General features: G+C 44.0%; 1 protein-coding gene across 3 annotated transcripts in view; it reads left to right on the plus strand.

Moving 5' to 3' along the window:
- fto (FTO alpha-ketoglutarate dependent dioxygenase) overlaps positions 1 to 20,119 on the plus strand; it is a 118,341-nt gene that overhangs the window by 46,085 nt on the left and 52,137 nt on the right. For 2 of the 3 annotated variants that reach the window (XM_041039288.1, XM_041039295.1), the window contains exon 8: positions 7,583 to 7,707. In XM_041039288.1, the coding sequence (XP_040895222.1) occupies positions 7,583 to 7,707 (125 nt within the window). Of the gene's footprint in view, positions 1 to 7,582; positions 7,708 to 19,579; positions 19,915 to 20,119 lie in introns of those variants that run through there. The other variant, XM_041039304.1, reaches the window with a different exon arrangement.

Below are 20,119 nucleotides of genomic sequence, written 5' to 3' on the forward strand. Positions count from 1 at the left end.
AATTAATCAATTTTTTTCCTTAATAGTAAGATATTTGAATGTACAGATTATTTGAAAAGTCATCAGGGGCTTGTCTTCAAATACTGCTCCAAAGTTTCAACACAAAATATTGCAAAGCAATGTAATTAAGGGGCTATTTTGTTAAGAGATTCAACTTAAAACATAAATGTCATGAAAAAAGTTTGAATACAATGCAATACAGGTTTGTGATTTATTGCAATTATCGGATACAAGACGTGACCCAATCTGAAATACAGTGTATCCACCTTTAATTCCATTTAATTAATTCGATCATATCGATATACTCCACAGTGGAATTCATCTTTGAGCATGTATGTTTTGTGTTGAACATGCAGTGTTAAATATAAAAGCTGCTGGTGTCTGTGACTTCTTTGCTAGATTGAAGTAGACAGCATTTTTACGAGTATGTGAGTCCATAATCCAGTTATATGTTACTGCTTCATGGTGTGGGCCATTGTCTGTTAATGCATTGCCATGTAGTGTGGAGAGAGCTGTATAGAGCAAAAAGGCTGCCAGTCTTTATCCACAGGGAAGCAGCAGATTAAACACACACGCACACATACACACACACGTCACATCATGTAAAGTGGTTTGAATTATCAATACAAGGACTTGAGGTAGAATGATGCAAGAGAGAATACATTGATAATCTCCAATTCTTCTTATTTAGCTCACATAATTGAAATCTGGAATAATATCACAAACAAGACTGATGTAAAAATATTTGCTCATGTTTATCCATCAGCTAAGGCTTTGTCTGTCGCTGATTCTACACTGACCTTATGGCCTTTACTAAAGTATATAACATTTTATGGTAGGGAACCTGGAGTTTTGGAGATCGTAATCTGGCCTACTTTAGACATAGCCTTCTTCTGTGGGTAATTCATATTTGATGTCAGGCTAGACATATAATAGAGCTTGTTTTAGTTTCAGTGCAGCAGCCTTCAGCCAGATGCAAAATTGAGAGAATCACTTCACTTCAGACTTTTTGTTGTCAATCAAAACTTTGTTAGCGGCGCTTTTCAGCCCCTGCAGGCAGACCCCCTCCTCTAAAACAAAACTGCTCTAAGCGAGCGTGTCTAGATGGATGGAAACCCTTTTTATTGGTTTAGCATTTTTGAAGACCTGAAGTATGGTGCAGTGTGTGTAACACTGTAACTCCGGGGCTTAGAAAGGCTGGCTTTGGCCCCTGTCAGCAAAAAGCTTTTTACTGGCAGCAGAGTGAGGTGCTGATCACAATCTGCTATCTAGCTAGAATCTAGACTCAGCTTTCATATACTGAAAGAGAGAAAGGGAGTTTTAACAGAGCAGAAGGTGCTTTAGTGTCGCGCTCATCGCAAACATCTCTGTCCAGCTCTGTCTTCATTGTCCTGAATTAGTCAAAGCGCCTCTCAAAGCTTTCCTGTGATGGATGGATGATGTATTCTTGCCAGGCCAGTGAGGAGTTTGTACAAGTGTGTGTGTGTGTGTCCTGTGTCCCAGCCTGCTGGAGAGCTCATTCAGACTAAGAACTATGTGGTTTAGCCATTAAGGCCAACTGGATCCACACTCCTTATCATGAGACAGAGACAAAAGCCTCGCAAGAAACAGGCCGGAGAATTTTTATGTGATATTTGTGGGCCCACAGGACTACGACCCAACAACAGATTTTCCTTTTCTTCTTGCCACCAAAAGGGAGCACCACAAAAGGCCTGTGAGTTCTGCTTCATTTGACCCCGTGGAAAGCATATGTCCTTCCATCCCGCTCGTATTCTGCCCAGAAGATGGACTGCCATAGGGGCCATAGAAAGCATCCCAGCCCACTTGAGTGTGCTACAATGCCTTCAAACAAAATCACTTGTCAGGGGTCTTCCCTTTTTGGGAGGTTCCTCCCCACCCCCAGACCCTTTGTCACTTCAAACATGTTACTCTGATGTTTCAGACACATTTTTCTAATGTTTTACACTCCATATAATCTGCTGTGCGTAGCGAAGCCCATTTTACTGGCTGACATAATTGATGGTGCCCGCAACCTTGCAAGGGTCAATCTGGCAGAAAGGCCTCGGTTTCTATCACCACGGAGATCGCGAGAACACATTAACACACCCTCACGCAAATGCACACACACATTAGGGATCTCTATATGTCATTTTAAGAAATTTTCAAGTATCTTCTGCCATTGCATAAACATCCATATAGACAGGATAGAATATAATTCTTTTAGAGGTCCTTCCAGAAATTCTAAAATCTATTTTTTCTCTTCTGCTTTTTACAGGGCTGCGTTTCAGCACTTATCACTATTAGTGCTAATGAGTAAATATGGAAACTGTAAAACATGTCTGGTTTAATTAATTAAGATGTTCTTATTTATTATAGGATTAGGAATAAAAGGATTGTTTGGTGTAAAGAAGGAAAGAGGTGTTGCAACAAACCTTTTGAAAAGGTCCCTTGAAGTCAATGCTCTGTAAGTTTCAGTCAACTGTTCAAAGTTGCACAGTATAATTCAAAAAACACATATAAAGACACACATATAAAGAAAATACTTCATTGAATAATCTTTGAGAGATGTTTTTTTTTTAAAAAACAAACTTGCTTCTCTCATTTTCTTCCCTGTTTCTTCTTTGATAATATCAAAGGTTGTGGTAGTTCAAAGTCTGGGAGACAACTGGGACCAACAATGTTGACACCTCTTACTCTTCAACTGAACACACATACATATTCTTGTGTTACTGTCTTCGTGAAGACACTCATTGACATAACTGAATGCCTAACCCCAACCCTTACCCAAACCCTAATCTAAACCCAATTTTAACCTGATCCCAAAAACCAGGTCTTTACCCTCAAACAGCCCTTTAAGGTTGCGAGGACTGGTCAAAAGACCCTCAGAGCACGAAAATGTAGGGCCCTATGATTTCCGCGATCACTGAATCGCGGAATTGGCCAACTACAGCGGAGTCTATTTTTTGACACGGAATATCGCGGAATTTGACATAATTTATCAAGTTGTGTCGGGTTCCGCGATGTTCCGCGTTAAAGAGTGGATTCTGTTTTGGTAGGCTGATTCTGCGATTCGGTGATCGCGGAAATCATAGGGCCCTAAAAATGTTCTCACAATGATGTTTTCGAACCAGAATTTGTCCACACAACCATAGAAAGCCGTGTACATGACACACAAACACAGAAACCCACACACACACGTTATCAGCCAATCTTACATAATGGAAACTGAGCAAATTTAATTTCAGATATGCCTCAATTTTGAGCCATCTGTAATCATGTGACAGCAGGCAGACGGCAGGAAAAGCAGACACACACACACACACACACCTACACACACTTTATGACTTAAAGTGTGATGTCACAGAAAAGCAAATGTGGTCTGGGCTTATTTCTTCCTGGGCTAATATAATTTTTCCACTGGTGGAGAGCCCCCCCAACACCCCCCACCCAAGAGCAAAGTAACTCAGTGGTGGCATGCAGCAGCAAACATACACAGATCCCTTGTCCAGACTGGAACTGGCCCTGGCAGGATCACAGCTCCCCAGTTGTTTATATCAGCGAGCAGAAGCTATCCATTACCCCGAGCAAGGTGCCTGATGCCTTTTTCCACCAGCGGTCAAAGTGATATTGGTTTCTTGTATTAGAGGGGGATGGAGACTGCTAAGAGTCTGCCAAACTCCCACTCCTAAGGCCTATGAAATCAGATGTCAGAGCAGCTGAGCTTGGACTGCTTAGACTATGGCAAACGTCAGTGGAGTGTCTGGAGATGTGGAGAAAAGGGTTCAACCTTAAAGCCTGAGATACATTGCTAATGTGCTAGCCATGTAGGTGGGCAAGAGGAAGTCGGGATGAATGAAAGCAGACGGTCTTAGACAAGGTATACATCGTTAATTTTAAAAATCTCATGTAACTGCTATGATCTGAAAAGTGGTTCTTTGTCCAGGGTATAAGGGTATTTCCCAAAATCATTCATCTGGTGGTATTGTCAGGTTTTACACTGTCTTTTAGCTGATGACTAAAATGAAAACCAGCAGAGCTCTGAGTCATTATCAAGTGCTTTAATAAAACAGGAACATTTTTTCATCACGTGAAGTGTTAAATCTTAAAGGGCGCCCGACAAAAAACATCTGACGTGATAGAGATTATAGAAAAGGTTGTCATTTGAGGATTTTTTTTAGTTAAAGTTTAGGTTTTACAAACAATATCTGTACTACATAGCAAAGTCCAGTTGCATATCGTGCAATTGGTCCATGGCCAGAAAGTTAACACACTCTTCTGTAGCTAAAAGGTATTTTTTCCCAAAACATGACTCAGTCACTATAGAGTAAGTCTGTCTTGATTAGATTGGCTCCTTAATGCAGTAAATGTAAATTTTAATGTTTAACTGAGTTGGTGGAGGTTTTAAGTTCTTGCTCGCTATTACTGTGAGTTAAAGGCCCCAGTGGTGGCCCAACAGTCACAAACAGTAGAATGGATTACTTGTTAGGGCCACGCCTGCCTCCATATGGACGTTGCAGACGTGTTGGCACACAGAAAGACAGGGGAGTCTGCTGGCCTGTTGTCGGGCCTGTTACACATGCTAATGGCAGAGAGACAGGCGTGGAGGTTGCCAGTCTGACAGACAGAGGTGCACTTACTCTAGGAAGGGAGGCATCATGGTGGCAAATTAACTTTAGCTGCCAGCCAAAACCTAGGCAGTGTCTGGTGTTACTGATGAGTTTGTTTACCTCCTGCCTTTTTATGGAAGCGTCCATTATTTGGATGGTCTGCTCTGGTATAGAAATAGTAATAGCTGAAATAGTTAATAAAGGAGGTAAATTTGGGGATTTGAAATCGTTTGCGGCCTGTAGATGTAAAAGGTTTCCTATATAAGCGAGTGCCAGTGAGCTTAAGAGTGCTCTGGGTCCCCTGAAAGTACTGGTCTAAAGTCAGCTAAGACATTTCATGGGGTGTTAACAGTTTCTCAGACGCTCTGGTGGTCAGCTAGTAGCTCTGTTTTATGAAGTGTAAACCTTCAGCTCTGCATGCATCTTTTTTTAACCTTCCTCCCTCTGAGCACTTGCTTCTTAGCAAATATGTGACCCGTGACAGCTATTATGTGACGTTTTAAGGGATGTACACCATACTGCACTGTGTGCAGCAACGATCCTCCCATTCTGTTATTCTCTGTTGAATGAGTGACATGTTGTTATGTGATAGAATAGACAGATGCTTGTTGATGTTAGGATACAGTCCTAGTTTGAGGTGTTAGTGAGCCGCCCCGGGCTGCCCTCCAGCCAGCCTTCGCTTGGAACACTATCATCACTCCAGCTCCCCACCAACTAAAATATCACCTTAGCCTAGCTGTGTGTTTGTTTATGTACCCTGCTTCTGCACAGTGCCGGAAATGTTTATACCTATCTGTGGTAAAATAGACAAGGGGGTCTGGGTACCAGGGATGGGGGCACCCAGGTCCTCCTTGTCCTCTCATTCACCTCGGGATGTGGCCTGGGTCAGGGGGACATCTGTGGTCACTATCAGGCTGAGGACAGCTACTGTCATCAAAGGGTAAATAGGAGGAAAGAGGGGGCAGATTAGTGCTAACACAGGCCCAGAGACAAAGGGCTGTGGACTGACCATAGCTGACTGAGACCAGGCTTGACCAGTAAACAACCAGTGGGGTGTCTAGATGTCCCGGGGATCGGCCAGGGGCTAAACCTGAAGGCCTCTCTCAGCACCAGGTCTTCTAAACACAAGATCCTAAGTGCACACACTCTGGCACGCAGACACACATGCACCCATTTTTTATGGACGGGAGGTTTGGTAACACACATTCACATTGCTAGAGGCACGCCTGTCCTCACAAAATTTAGCCGAGAACAAACAGAGGCTTTTGCATACACACCCACAAATGTACACACACTCCCCCAAAGCACAAGTTGTCACCTGTTTGTTTAATGGAAGAGGAGGTGCACAGACTAAATTGTGTTGGCAGACATCAGGATCTATTTTGGTGTCTTCCGTCATCATCATTGAGTCGGGACAAAAACCTTGTTGATGCATTTTGGCTGTTAATTTATCAGCTCTAACACAAAACAAGGTGATGGTTATTTCACTGGCTGTGTTTTAATTTTGCTTTAGCACGGTTAAGCTCACTGGACTGCGCTGCCTTTCCTTTCTTGCCACTTGTTCTGTTCCCAGGCTAGCTTTGGGAAGAGCTGAAGCAGGCTCAGAGCTATGTCAGAGCAGGTTTCAGATCAACCACGAACACTTGCTCTTCAGTGCTGTGCTTGAACCCCTGAAACTGTGCTACACGACCAGCATGGCAATATGATGTCTACTAGCTGAGATGGTGATACAGTTTGAATGCACTTTCTGGCACTTTCTTCGCCTGTCACTCATCCCAGGAGGGACAGGGTTTGATCCAAACCGAAAGGTACAGTTTCCATAGGCGGTACAGCCGGCCCTGCTTCCTCCTGGTCACTGTAATCTTTGGTGTCTCCTCGGAGTCAGGTGTAATCAGTCACACACCACCACATGTTTTGACACCTGTCCTGTGTGGTGTGCAGGAAGTAAGCATATTACTCTGTCGGCAAATCACACTGCTCTCCTTTGGAAACACGCACGCAGACAATCAGACCTATCTTCACATGAATTAAGACAGGCAGGTGGATTGTCAGAGAGGGATTAAAAAAGAGGGAGAGGAAAAGAAATGAAGGTTCGCTTACATTGTGGATTTTTTGAAAAGAGGGTTGGATGACTAGGGAGGCGAGTGACTGTTAATGGGAAGAAATGAACGCACTTGACTGGTGGATGTGACAGGAAGAGACTGTTCTTAACAAGGCGTCAGAGTCAGTCAGAGTTACAGATCCATCACTTCTCAGAGGCTAGGAGAAGGGTGGGGAGATGGGGGGGGGTTAAGTTTATTCAGAGAGGGAGAGAGTTTGTGAAGGGTAGAGAAGAAGAGGGATACGGTAAGGGGAAAGAGGGATTTGAGTGTGGCTGACAGCACTGCATTTAATTTGGGCTGCCAGATCCTTTTTCATTTGACTCCCTCTCAACCAGCTTAGAGGCTGCGGAGGACTTGGAGGCGAAGGTTTGCCAGGATGTCTCAGATTAGCACTGATGTGCCACGTCACACTTTAAGCCGGCCTGTAATTCATGTTCAACAGGGGGATACTCACACATTACACTGTGCTGTGCAGGACGTGATTAATTGACTCACACTCTAATATTGGGTGTAATTTGCCCATCCTCTGATGTGAAACTGACTTTATACTAGACTTACTGTATGTCGCCGTCCCAGGGATGTTATAATGGAGTCTTGGCTCAGAGCTGAGTAATTTCTAAACTGAGGATAGAAGCTCAAGGATCGAGGGAATTGCTTCAGGTAGACTTTCCCCTCAATTCCACGCAGTTTAATATTTAGGGAAAGATTTAATAGAGTCAAGGAGTACTGATGTGTCTTACTCAGGTATGTAGTGTTAGGTGAAACAATCAGAATCATTTTAGCCACTGTTTTAAGAAGGCAGTTTATAGTGTCATTTGCACAAATTTTTATTTAGTTCTATGTGATGCCTATATTTTGTGCTTCTTTTTGCAGACCATGCTCTTCCTGGCTACAGTGGAGGAGGAGGGCAGAGCAGGCGAGGGACGGAGGGAGATGGCAGAAACCCTGCTGTCTGCCTTGACAGACAGACACCAGCAAAGACAGACATGGAGAGACAGGTAACACATTGTACCACCGACATTGTTCCCTCTACTGGACTTTGAAAAATAAACCTCTGACAAATGTGTGAGACAGGTAGAGTGAGACACTGTGAAGCATGAGCACAGTCTCATATTCAAAATGGAAACACCATCACACACAAAAAGTTTTACACCAGAAGCTTTGGCCTTACAACCAACAAACAGCATTATGATAATGTGCAGTAACTAACATACTCAAAGTAAATTTTACTCAGGTTTTACTCAAGTGAAAACATATGAGTAACCTTTCTAATTTCATTGGGGTGAAAGGTCAACACTTAGAATGTGAATAGATTACACAGGCCTCAACAACCAATAAATAACAGAAGCAATTATTTAGTGTACTCATTACAGCCTATTTCCCTATTAAGAGAAATGGGACACAACCAAACTTTGATGCACACGTTGCTTGGATTGCCGTAACAGGACGGATTACAACCAAGCGTCATTGTTCATTTTACTCCTTAAGCACCAGAGCTATTGTGTGAATGATAGTGAGTAACAACTATCAGTTCATGTGCAAGCCTTGCTGAAACAGAAGAGACTGATAGGGCTAATAGCTGTGATCACATCAAGAAACAAAATAATCAGGCATCGTCACATTAGTCCTGCTTTCATTCAGTGTGCTTTGACAGTGATTCCCTCTTAAGAGCAGATGTGAATTCCACAGATTTGCGGTGGTGTAGTTGGTGTTTGTTTGTGGTCCTCAGGCCTGGCAGCTATCACAGATATCACAACGACACGTGTGTCTTGGATAAGCCCGGTCACTTCCTTCCTCCCAGATAAGGGCAGAGAGCGCAGGGATCAGAAGACCGACCATTCATTCAGATAAAGAAGGGCCTCACACACACACAGCACAGTGTTATTTTAGCTGTTCATTCTCTCAGCCACTCTCCCCCTCAGCACCAGCAAGCACACGCACAAACACTGGCATGCATGTGAACACAAGACTTGCATATTTTTCACTGCTTATTGTCTCTATCAACAGATTTGACCTCAGTGACACACACACACACACCCCACACTTTGGACCAGACATGATCCAGAGCCAAGAGCAAGCAAAAGTGCCAGAGGCAGAGTCCACAGACTAGAAATTTCAACATCTTTTCTTTTGAAAGATATTAACTTCCTGCAGTGCTGCTGCCCTCGTCTTTCCGTGGCACCCCTCTGTTTTGAGTTGTCCCCTCTAGTTGACCCTTAGTTATGCCCCATCCAGATGAGCCTTGTAAACAGGCTGTTTCCACACACCTTGCTTTGCTGTGTTGACGCCCACCGCCTCACAACTCTGATGTAGGGCCTGTGCTGATAGTGCATTCCAGCTGCAGGTGCTGAAAGCTAGAAACCATCTCGCCACACCCACCCCCTGACTGAACCTCAGCACTGTCCCCCGCCATCCAGCTTCCCCCACCACCCACAATGCAACGTTACCACCTACTAACCATGTCTAACCCTAGATTTTGCTCAGCCCACCCTTAAGGTCCTGACAACCAGTATCACAGACGGGGACAGGAAATGCTCAGTCCTTGTCGGCGGGGCAGACGTTTACTCTATCAGCAGTGAAAGACTGATTAGATTAGTTTTGGCGGAGGGCAAGCATCCCACTCAAGATGTTTAAACTCCAGCTGCTCCTGATACCTCCTCTCACATTTACACACATTTAATGTGTGTAAATTTTTACACACATCAAATGTGTACACCTAACCCCCACCTCACCCCACTTACAAAAAAAGCCAGGGGTCACCCTGTCAAGTGCATGTCAACAGATAGCATTTACAAAAAAACTAAACATATGACTGTGTGCAATGTTAAGTGGGACGTACTGGTAGTGATTAGAGATTTGTGTCTGATGAGAGTGAAGGATTTCTTTGCTCGTTCTTTGTGGAGAAAGAGAAAGTTTGTATTCCTTTATTCAGTCTACTTAGAGGCAAAGTCATTGTTTTGAATCAAATATACAGGATATAACAGAATCAGACACACATTGAAGGAATTTTGTTCACTTCAGTGAGATGTATTCAAACCTTCGTTTATTTTCATAAAAGCACGCACCAAAATAAGACCTCTGAAATTAATTTGCTGATTCATTTTGCTGCTTTTTTTTCCATTGGGAAGCCTAATTAGGTTTCCACACTATATGCAACAGGCAAGCTTTTATCATAATACTGCCTTTTGTTTCCATGGTTTCCATTCAGCACATAATGCTTGCAAAAGGATGGAAAAAAGAAAAAAAAAGCATGATTGATGACTCTTGCGAGAGGCACATAAACATAAACAAGCAGCATTGATTGATTAAGTTTCTCACTGACTTTTGTTTCTTGAACACCAGTTAAAGCAGCAGTCTGTGCGCTGGAACGTGGGCCCGCTAGTTGCCATTTTCTGCCTTCGGGGCATTTTCAGCACAAGCGAGAAGGAAAGAAAGAGGAATTGGACCCGGTGACCAGTGGTTCTTCAGTGACTCATAGGCACTCAGAGTGAATGATGTCGCAGCTCGACCTACTAGCAGATGCAGTCCATTCATTCACCCTGAGCCAACAAAGTTATGAGAGCTTTTTTATTCTTATGAGCTTTTCTGGTAACTGGGTTTTCCCGAAGCACATGGTGAATTCTTTGATAGATGTTGCCCTCCGTGTCCCCTTGGTAAATGCCCCTTGAGTACCCTCGAAATAGATGGATTATTATGTGGGTGGGTGACTGTACCATAGTAGAGAAGTTGAGTATACCACACAGGAAGTGCGGATTGAAGAGCGAGGCACAACCTCCAGGGAGCAGGCCTGTTTGGACAGGAAATCACATCCTGATGGCACCAGAAGTACAAAGATTCAGAACACTTGGTACTGGAAAGGTTTTGAAAATGCATAGATCTCATTTCACATGTACACAGTTTTAGGTAAAGTAAACTGAATTGTTTGACAAACACTGGCAGTATGTACACACTAAAGGCAGCAGCCTTCTCTGGTTGTGTTTTCAGAAGCGCTAAATTTTAACTTGCTAACAGTAGTTAGTTGGCGTGATGCTACCTTCAGTGTGTATACCTATAACTACCTTTGAACCTCCTGGATGAGGTGACCTCATGCTGACCTTCTGGAGCCTAGAGGTCACTGCTCTGACCGACAAGCCAAACCAAAAAAAAAAAAAAAAAAAGCTTTGTCACAGCCGGTGAGCAAACTCTGAAGGGAACAGCTGCGAGTTTTGTACTGACCATGCAAACTGCTGTAGGCTTTGTAAGGTCATTATATGATAATGAAAATCATTACAGAATTACATGGGGGTTTAGGACATGAGAGCAGCGGGGAGGGGAGGGGCGGGCCACATTGGGTTTGATAAATGGACTGTGAAGGTGCCCATCTGGCCCTCTCTATGGCTTTTTCTTCCTGCTCTTTTATCCACTCTTGTCCTTTACTACCCCTCTTTCATTCCCTCCTCTGTTCTCCAGCGGGCCAGTGTAAAAGGGAGCAGGCCTGTAGTGAAAGATTAACAGAGTGCAAACCCAGCTCACCTCTGCGGAGGAGAAAAGGAGGAGAGACAGGCGGAGGTGTTTATGACCCAAAGCAGGGTTTGTGTCTGATTTGGCAAACCCTGTCCTCCCATTTCTCAGTGTGGGCCCAGTAGGAGAGTAGGCAGCCATTGACCTTTGGCATCAGAAGCAGTTGGACAGCTCTGGATGTGTGGATCGCTGTAGTTTGGAGGCATTTAGGTGTTCATTTTTAATAGGCCTGGGTGGTAATACATAACAAGGTTTAACATAGTCCTGCAAACAAGCTTGTTACTGAAAAGAGTCAAACTGTGACAATTTTGCAGCGTTTGGGGTTTATACTAAGTGACAAGGGAGAGCCAGCAAGTTCTGTTGGCAGTGGTGTGATATTAAACAGCACAAATAAATTCATTCCAGGGCTTTTTTTAATTTCTTTGCATGGATGACAAGTTGTAAGGCATCGTGACATCAAATATTTTCAGATTTCTTTTTAACTACGAGGAGAAAATCTTTTAATTCTTTTAATTTCTGTGTATTTTATATTTTGTTTATTTTAAAAACAGAATTTCTTTTCTCAGAATGGCAACCATTTAATTTAATTTTTAAAAACAATTATAGGAAAATGTCCTTTTATAGTCAAATTCCAGTTCCCTGGAAAAGACAAGTGGTTGACCCACACTACACAGGTTATGGTGTCACTATAATAGCTGTACACTCAAAATCAGTGGCGTAGTAAATCTGTTGCCTGTGTTTATTACTTTTCTTCAACATGTTGAGATTTAGTGAGGTCTTTATCCCAGGACAAAGGCAACATCAGCTGACATGGCAAGCAGAGCTAAAAGACAGAGAAGGAGGTCCACGTGTCCACAGCTGCACTCATCACTCAGCTGTCCAGCTTGACCCATGACCCCGTAGGGCCTTCTCCCAGCCTCCATCAGCTTTATGTTTCCTGCCATTGTCGTCCTCTCTTGTCCTCACCTGGACAGAGTTCTGATACACAAAAGGCCCAGTCTGTCATCAAAACCAAGGGTCACCAGGGGCCAGCAGGGGCCATAGCGCTGAGGTTGAAGTTGTGCCCAACCAGGGATGACCCCACCAGTGTTGTCATCTACCAGTTGCACCCCTGTGGAGACGCATAGTGACATAGAAAAAGGAGGAGAGAGACCCTCGCTGGCTGGCACTTCATTCCAGGAGTGGTGACATTTCTTTTGTGTTGTCCCTGACAGACCCCGCCCCAATTCCTGCACTGGGGTGGGGCAGGGAGTTAGGAGACAATGGAGGTCCCCTGTCCCAGATGGGAGTTGGAAAGATTGTCAGTGTCGTGTCCACAATGAAGATGGACAGATCACAGCCTTGTCCGATGTGGCCAATGAGCTCCTTAAAGTGTTAGAAATGGAGGCGCCATGCTGCGGGGATTTCAGTCAGGTCACTGACAGCTCACTCTGTTTATACATCAGGGATTTACTGGGTACAGGTTCCCACTGATGTGTAGCAAAGCCTGCATCTGTTGCACAAGTGATTGGGGGGGTGTTTCTAAAATTTTACAATATAGTCAGTGTGTCATCCCATGACTTTCTTTCTCTGTGTGAGTTTTGGAAACAGGGTTTGTGGAGTACAGTTAAGAGAAGGTGGCATCAAGCTGTTAAGAAGTAGGTTTAATTAGTAAGGGTGAGCTGGCATCACAAACCAACATTCTGGTTGGCGGCGGGTCGGTCCGGGCATGTTGTCAACCAGGCCTGTGTGATGTTAGTTGCGACTCGAGGTGACAGGTTAATCAGATCTCCCAGACAGCAGCCCCACAATTTGCCTCTACATCACCCCCACAACAGCAGTCCTGTTTTGCAAGCGGAACAGACAGGGCTAGCTCAGTCTGTTTTCCTTGGCATTGGTTGCCAGCCAAAGAGTTTAGCTGGCTGCGCCCTTGTTTCTCTTTACCTCAGGGGTTTGTTCGCTCAGATGGTGGGCAAACACCTGTGTGTGGTGGGTGGAACTCTCATCCCACAACCATGTTCTCTGTCTCTGTTGTCTGCTGTCTTTTTCTTGGTACTATCTACTTTTGCCATCATCTGCATCGCTGTGTTTACTTGGTTCAGGGCACTGGAGGAGAAAACAAATAAGGACATGTCATCTGTCTCTTTCATCGCCAGCCAGCCTGTAATTAGCGCAAGCGCAGTGGTTAGCCTAAGACGCTGTCGTCTAATTTGTCTGTCTTTATCTAAAACATGTCTGTGTGGTCCCTTAGACCGGTTAAATGCGTGCAGCGAGATCGGCTGTGGCTTGGGTGTTTGTGAGGTGTATGTTTGTGTGTGCTTGATTGTAAATTATGAATTCTTCTCTCGTGCACCCGCCCCTGTTTAGCAATCACTCAGTTATGCATGACATGTCCTGACCTCAGCAGAACCTCACAGCTGCTGTTGCCGTAGTAATCGGCCTCCCATCCTAGTTATCTCCCAGACTGGAAAGTACATCACAGTGTGTCTTATTCTTACAGGAATATGCCACGAACAAGATGACTGATGATGTTATTTCTTTACCTTCTGCTTACCGTACAAACAAGTTCTACCCGTGTAAATATGCACTTACCTCCTCCATCTTGCCTGGTTCTCATACAAGTCAGTAATTAGCCATTGAGATACATGCTTTCTCTCGTTCTGTGGTTAGGTGTGGGAATGAAAGGCTCGCAACTGGCAGGGATCAGCATCACACTCTCTTTGTTAAATTTCTTTGCTTATCCTCGACTGAGTCCCAACTGCATTAAATTGCTTACAGATTTTAATGGAAACAGTCATTTCATAATTATGCATTTCACAGTAAGAGCTTGGCAATGAAGTGTGGCACAGAAAGGGAGAAAGAGAGAGTTAAAAATGTCATTAAAAGTCCCACAGACATTTAAACACACTTGTTGCAGAGACAGTTGCCCATTAAATGCTGCCTTTTTTAATATGGAAACAAGATTTGTGTTTGGAAAAGACAATGTGGTAAGGAGACGGGGGAGGGAATGGGTTTGGGCCCGTTTTACTGGTAGTCAGGAAAACCAGGACATTTTTTCTGGTCAAACCCAACATCCCAGAGAGCTGATAGAGCATGATTGGGTGAGGATGTGTGGCAGGCATGTGAAACAAACAGCGAGAACATAACATTATGGGGCGATGGAGGTTGTTCTCACCAAGAACACGGTCATTAGAGTTTATCTCATGTAAATCCTGTTTGTCCTTGGAATACAGTTCTCCTTATAACTTTAAGTTTAAACCGTAATGATTTAGGATTCCTATGCTGAGATGTTGTACATGTGTTTGTGTGTGGTAAGCGAGCTAATGAGCACAAGCACGGCCATTACAGAGAATTTTGGGAAGTGTAGACTTCATTAAACATACAGACGATCTACATATCACATACATGTAAAGTTTGACATTGTGTTTCATGCACAGTTTGTTACAGGAACTTGTTTGGAGGTTAAACATTTCTTTGCTGGGCTCGAGGAGAGTGTCTTTGGTGTTGTTGTGATGGTGATGTTGATATCACAGAACTAACTGCAGCAATGTATGTGGTGTTTAAACACACACATGCACATTATTACAATGCATGCACAGCACATGCTCCATCCTTTCCCTTTTTCTCCATCTACCACGACCGCCCCACCTGGGCGGCCCCCTCCACCTCCACCCTTCCCACCCCATATACACACATCTTTCTCCCCTCCTTTGTTAATTATAACCTACACTGCTGGAACACTTCATTTCATAGCTAGCATATTGTCTCTTCAAGGCTGGCAGGCAGGTCATAAATTATCCTGAAGGTGAGGATGGAAGTTGGAGGAGATAGTTATGAAAATTTCATCTGTCTGCCGTAGTGGCCGCAGCTGCTCCTGTCACCAGCCGTGTTCTGGAGGAATTACACCGGGTCAGCATGTGTGTGTGTGTATGTGTGTGGGTGTATTCTTCAGCTGTGCATATGCGTAGGTACATAAACACATGTGAACAATTACAGTGTGCACGTATATACGGTGCTCACACATGCACATCTTTGACAAATGTGTTTCTCTACATTTGTCCCTTTGTGCATGTGTGTGTCACTGGGCCAGTGTGTACAGCGGGTTGGCCAGGTAAGACCTGCCTGTCAGTGCGGGGAACATCTCTGGCGTCCCTGTCACCCCAGGGCCCACAGCTCTGCCCCGAAGCAGGGAAACTGGGAGGGGGGGACAAGCTCGCAGGGCGGTCCCCAAGCTGTCTCTGTTCATTACCGCTACAGAGACGGGACGTGGCCGGCAGGTGGCCAGACCTTTAGTCCTTACCTACTGTGATCATCTGCTGCTCCTTTCTGCGTGTGTGTGTGTAGGTGGGTGAATGTGCAAGTGAGCTTGAGAATGAAAAAGAGTCAAAGGAAACCCGTAACTGATGTATTTGAACAGGGAAGTGCATATTTTATGTTTGACCTATGAATGTGCATTTGCGTTTGTGACAGATTCTTGAATTGGGACATTGTGCTTGTGCGTTCACATCTTTAAATGGCTGCGCTTACATATTTACAAATGCACAGAAATTCTGCATTTGGAGAAACTGAAGCGCTGCTGCGGCAGAGCGTAGAGCAGCTCTTCTCGACAGACAGCTACTCCAAGTGGCAATTAGTAAGAAAAGAAAAACACAGTAAGACTCTCCCATCGTCCCCTCCTACGTCAGTCTGCAGTTTCCTGCAAAAATTCTATTAGGGCCAAAGTCCATAGCTGTTAATTACAATTCTAACTAGCTTGCCTCCTGACGAATGGATGGCTTCAGCAACGATGTAGGATAAAAGGGATATCAGCGATTTCACTTCCCCGTACAAAGGCTGCCTCTGAAATGGGTCATCAATCCCATAGTGATAAATGTCTGGTGGAGTAATGACTCTCTTATCGGCGCTGGATTACTGCAGATATTTGTAATTAGTGTAGCCACACAAGTCCCGACAGATGTTTTTGAGGCGGCACAATATTGAAGCCGTGGTTCACTGCTAAATGGGAACTTTGTGACAATAATAGGGATAGTTAGAGCTATTGTATTGCGGCAGACATAGGTGAATCAGAAGGACCGAGTCGTTTTGTCGGTGGGAATGCCTGTATGTGCTCTGCTGCTCACACACATACAGTACACACAAATGTATGGAGCCACACGTACACACACAGACACACACACACACACATACTTGAGCTCATGGCCTGATAGCTAAATACACGGCCTGAGGTCCATCCTTCAGATATTGAGCTCAGTGGTCACATGACTGTGAAAGCCAGGGGGCTCCTCTTTTCCTCCTCCTCCTCCTCCTCCTCCTCTTCCTCCTCCTCCTACTCCAACCCTAAAGGTAGCCAATGCTACGCCAGGGGGAGTGAATGATTCACTTTTAACTTCCATTTCTCCTGTTTTGGGTCGAGATTCACTAGCCGCCCTGAAGTTTTTTTTTTTTTCGTCTTTCACCTCTTCCAGCTCTCATGAAATCACAATGTGATGTATTCAGCCTGAGGTGTAGCTCTATTCACAATGCAGTCTGACACTACGAAGCCCTGCTCCCCTCTGTTTTCACAATGCATCTGTACAGACGGACTGCTGGCAAGTCTCTACCACTAATACAATTGTCCTGGCAGTAGTCAGTGTTAATATACACCTAAAAATGGACACCTGTGTTTGATTCATTTCTGTCTCTCTCCATAAATATATGCATTTAAATGTATAGGTATTACTGAGAACTGGTGCCAAGGAAACCTTTGTGTCTAGATTTCACGTTGTTTGAGGCCTGTGTTCTGTTGCCAAAATATACACCAATGTGAACCAAGCATCTAACACACCCACAAGCCTATACACACATACACAGCCTGCCCGGCGCTGACAGACGTGTAAGCAGATGCAGCCAGAACTGGTAATGGCAGGTGATTATAAGTGGCACACGTGCCAAACTAATTAAACCCCTGGGTTGACAGCAGCATTTGGTAGCACTGGCATTCTGGCATGCTGGCATTAGAATAATTGTAGCAGCAGCACATTTCACCTGCGAGACTGCAGCTAACAACGTCATTTATTTTACAGCAGGCTGCACCGGATGTCGCTACAGAGGCTCGAGTTAGCTTGCTTTAGGTTTGACATGTATGGCAACCTCTGTCAAAGACGGGACAGTTTTTCAGTGGCTGTTTGAGCCACACTTTGTTGGACAGTGTTTTGCTGGGGGGGTTGTATGTTTCTATATTTTGCGTAGTTGTAAAGCTGTTCAATATTGTTAAATTTAAAGTCAAACTTTAAATTTATGAAAAACCTTTCTTTCTTTAAGGTGGTGAATGTGAATGAATGCAAACGTATCCACCCAACTCTTTGGCTGAATCTGTGATAATAATAATAATAATAATAATAATAATAGATTGTTATTATCATAGATCTGGATGAACATGGCAACTTAAATCCATATATATCTAAAAAAAAAAGTCATGCTGTATACTACTACAAATCGGACTAAAATACTGAGTTTTAAGAAATGATTAGATGCATGTCCCCCAGTCAGAGCACATTGCAGTAGGCGGGCAGGCAGGAAGACGACAAGGACAGGCGGACTCTCAGTTCGCTCAGTTCTCAGGTCACTGCTTCTCCAGCTGGAGGATTGGAGCTGTGAGTGCTCCTCACAGAGGTCAGAGCTATGCCAGGAGGCCAGAAACTGCACCAGGAGGCCCACCTGCACACATTCTGTGCACCTCCACATGCACACCTTACACATACACACACTCACACACACCTGGACGGTTGAGAAAGAATTCTGACATACTTGCAGTTCTGTGGAAACTAGTCTGGCTGTAATCAACTTGACTGATTCATGTGATTGCCTTGTTGCTGTGCAGCAGGTGTGGCTGGGCCAGGTGCACACCGCGCTGCACCACAAGGTGTGTACACTCAAGGCGAGAGGTAAATCTGATATAATATCTGCTAATGTAGCAGTGAGTCAGGTTGGCAAGGTATGTAAGGTCATTGCGTGTACTGTTAGATTTATGGGCTGTTGCGTTGCATATCATACGCTTTCCTGTGATTTCCAACCAAGATCTTAGACAACCGGTGGTATTTCCATGCCGTAAATCACAGTGGTGACAAATAGGGTGTATTAAGCTCCAACACGTTTTCCCCATAGGCTGCACTGTCTTGTCCACTTGCACATAATCGCTTCCTTGCTTTACTCCATATATATCACTTGCTGAAACATCACTTACACTTTTCAGGTTTTATAGCCCATGCACAGGCTGTGTTCGCTCTTGATAGCTACTGTATTAAGCTGGTTGTAGAAGAAGTGAAAAATCAGCTCTTTGAAGGCACAAGTAAGTGGCCGATGGCAGCTGATAGCTGGGGCTTAGTGGATCCTCATTATGTGCTGTAGCAAGCTGATTAAAACATTTGATTTGTTCCCAGTGTGTGTGTGTGTGTGTGTGTGTGCGCGCGTGTGTGAGTGTACAGTCGCAGTGCCTGTGTGTGTCCTGTGCATGTGCAAGCGTACATGTGCATGTGTGAAAGAGTAGGCCTTCGGGCTGCTGCGGTGTGTTATCTGTTTTTTCAGCCTTGTCATACTAATTACAGTCCATATTTACTTACATTCTCTTTTTGTTTTCTGCCCTCGATAGGCATCTGTGAGTGCCTCTGCCTCGGCTGTTCTCATTAACAGACTGATGATGTGTGATAGGTCTATCAAGCGATGATACAGGGAGCTTTTCCAAAAAAAGAGGTCATGATACAAATGTTGTCAGCTTTTTGCAACCACAAGGAATTATGTTCTTGTTATCAGTGACGCTGTGATTGCAATTTTGCCAGTGAGTGTTGGTGGGGAAATACTCCATGTTTACATCAAAGCCAAATGAAAAAAGGCATCGCCATTTGCTTGTATCAGAACGTTATTAAATTGTATTATTGCCCATGATAAGCGAAGTGACTGACTTCCAATTTGGGATAGGGATGTGTGATGATTTACAAGATAGACGAGAAAAAAAAAAGCCACAAGAAATGCTTGTTTATTTTTCTACATGTCTAATCTTTCTTTTTTTAACTCTGAAGAATCTTGATAGCTTTCCTCTTACCGTTGCTGAAATAAAAACAAACTGAGAATGTAAATATCAGTCTAAATATCAGTCTACTGTTCACAGAAAGTTGCTGTTAATTTATGTTTTTTAATTGGTACAAGTCAAAAAGTTTGAGCAGCAATAGTTTCTGAGGTACGGTATTTACATTAGCTTTCAAAAACCCATATCAGTAGCACAAGCAGCAAACAGCAAAACAGCAGATGTGACCAATAACCATGCGTTCCTTGAAACATTATGTTTGAGATACTTAGAAGTTAAATAACCCAGTTGAAACATATTTCTTCTCTTTTATTTCCTCTTCTTCATCTCAGGTCAATAACTAACTTGCCAGTTTACCAGTGGTGACCTTTGTCAGGTTGCTGAACACGTTCGCTGCAGAGGTCGCTCACCACATGCCACCCAGAGAAAGGACGAAAGGACTGACCACACCCTAACACTGTTGCTGACTTTTTAGAAATACTGTTTCTGATTAACCAAACCCCATTAGTAAACTACACTGGTTACAGCACAATCAACAACATCATTATGCGAGTCTGTGTGCGTTAGAGAGGCACAGACAAACTTACAATGAGATTTGTAAATGGTTAAACCGACCAGGAAGCGGTGTGAGGATACATGGTGGGCTGAGCAGGGTAAATCACAGGCAGCTGAGTTTTATATGGCGGAGGTGGGTGGCAGGGTGTTTGGGGGGTGTGAATGGTTTTATATGAGTGTGAGTGACTGATTCCCAGACACAGAGCACAGTGCATCCTGAATGGGTAAATGGCATTTATTCAGCTGGTTAGTCTGGGAAAACATATGGTGCCATTTGGAGGCCCAGGCTGGTGCACGCTGTTCTCCTGTAATTAGAC

This window comes from Toxotes jaculatrix, chromosome 1 (genome assembly GCF_017976425.1).
Source record: "Toxotes jaculatrix isolate fToxJac2 chromosome 1, fToxJac2.pri, whole genome shotgun sequence".
Lineage (NCBI taxonomy): Eukaryota > Metazoa > Chordata > Actinopteri > Toxotidae > Toxotes > Toxotes jaculatrix.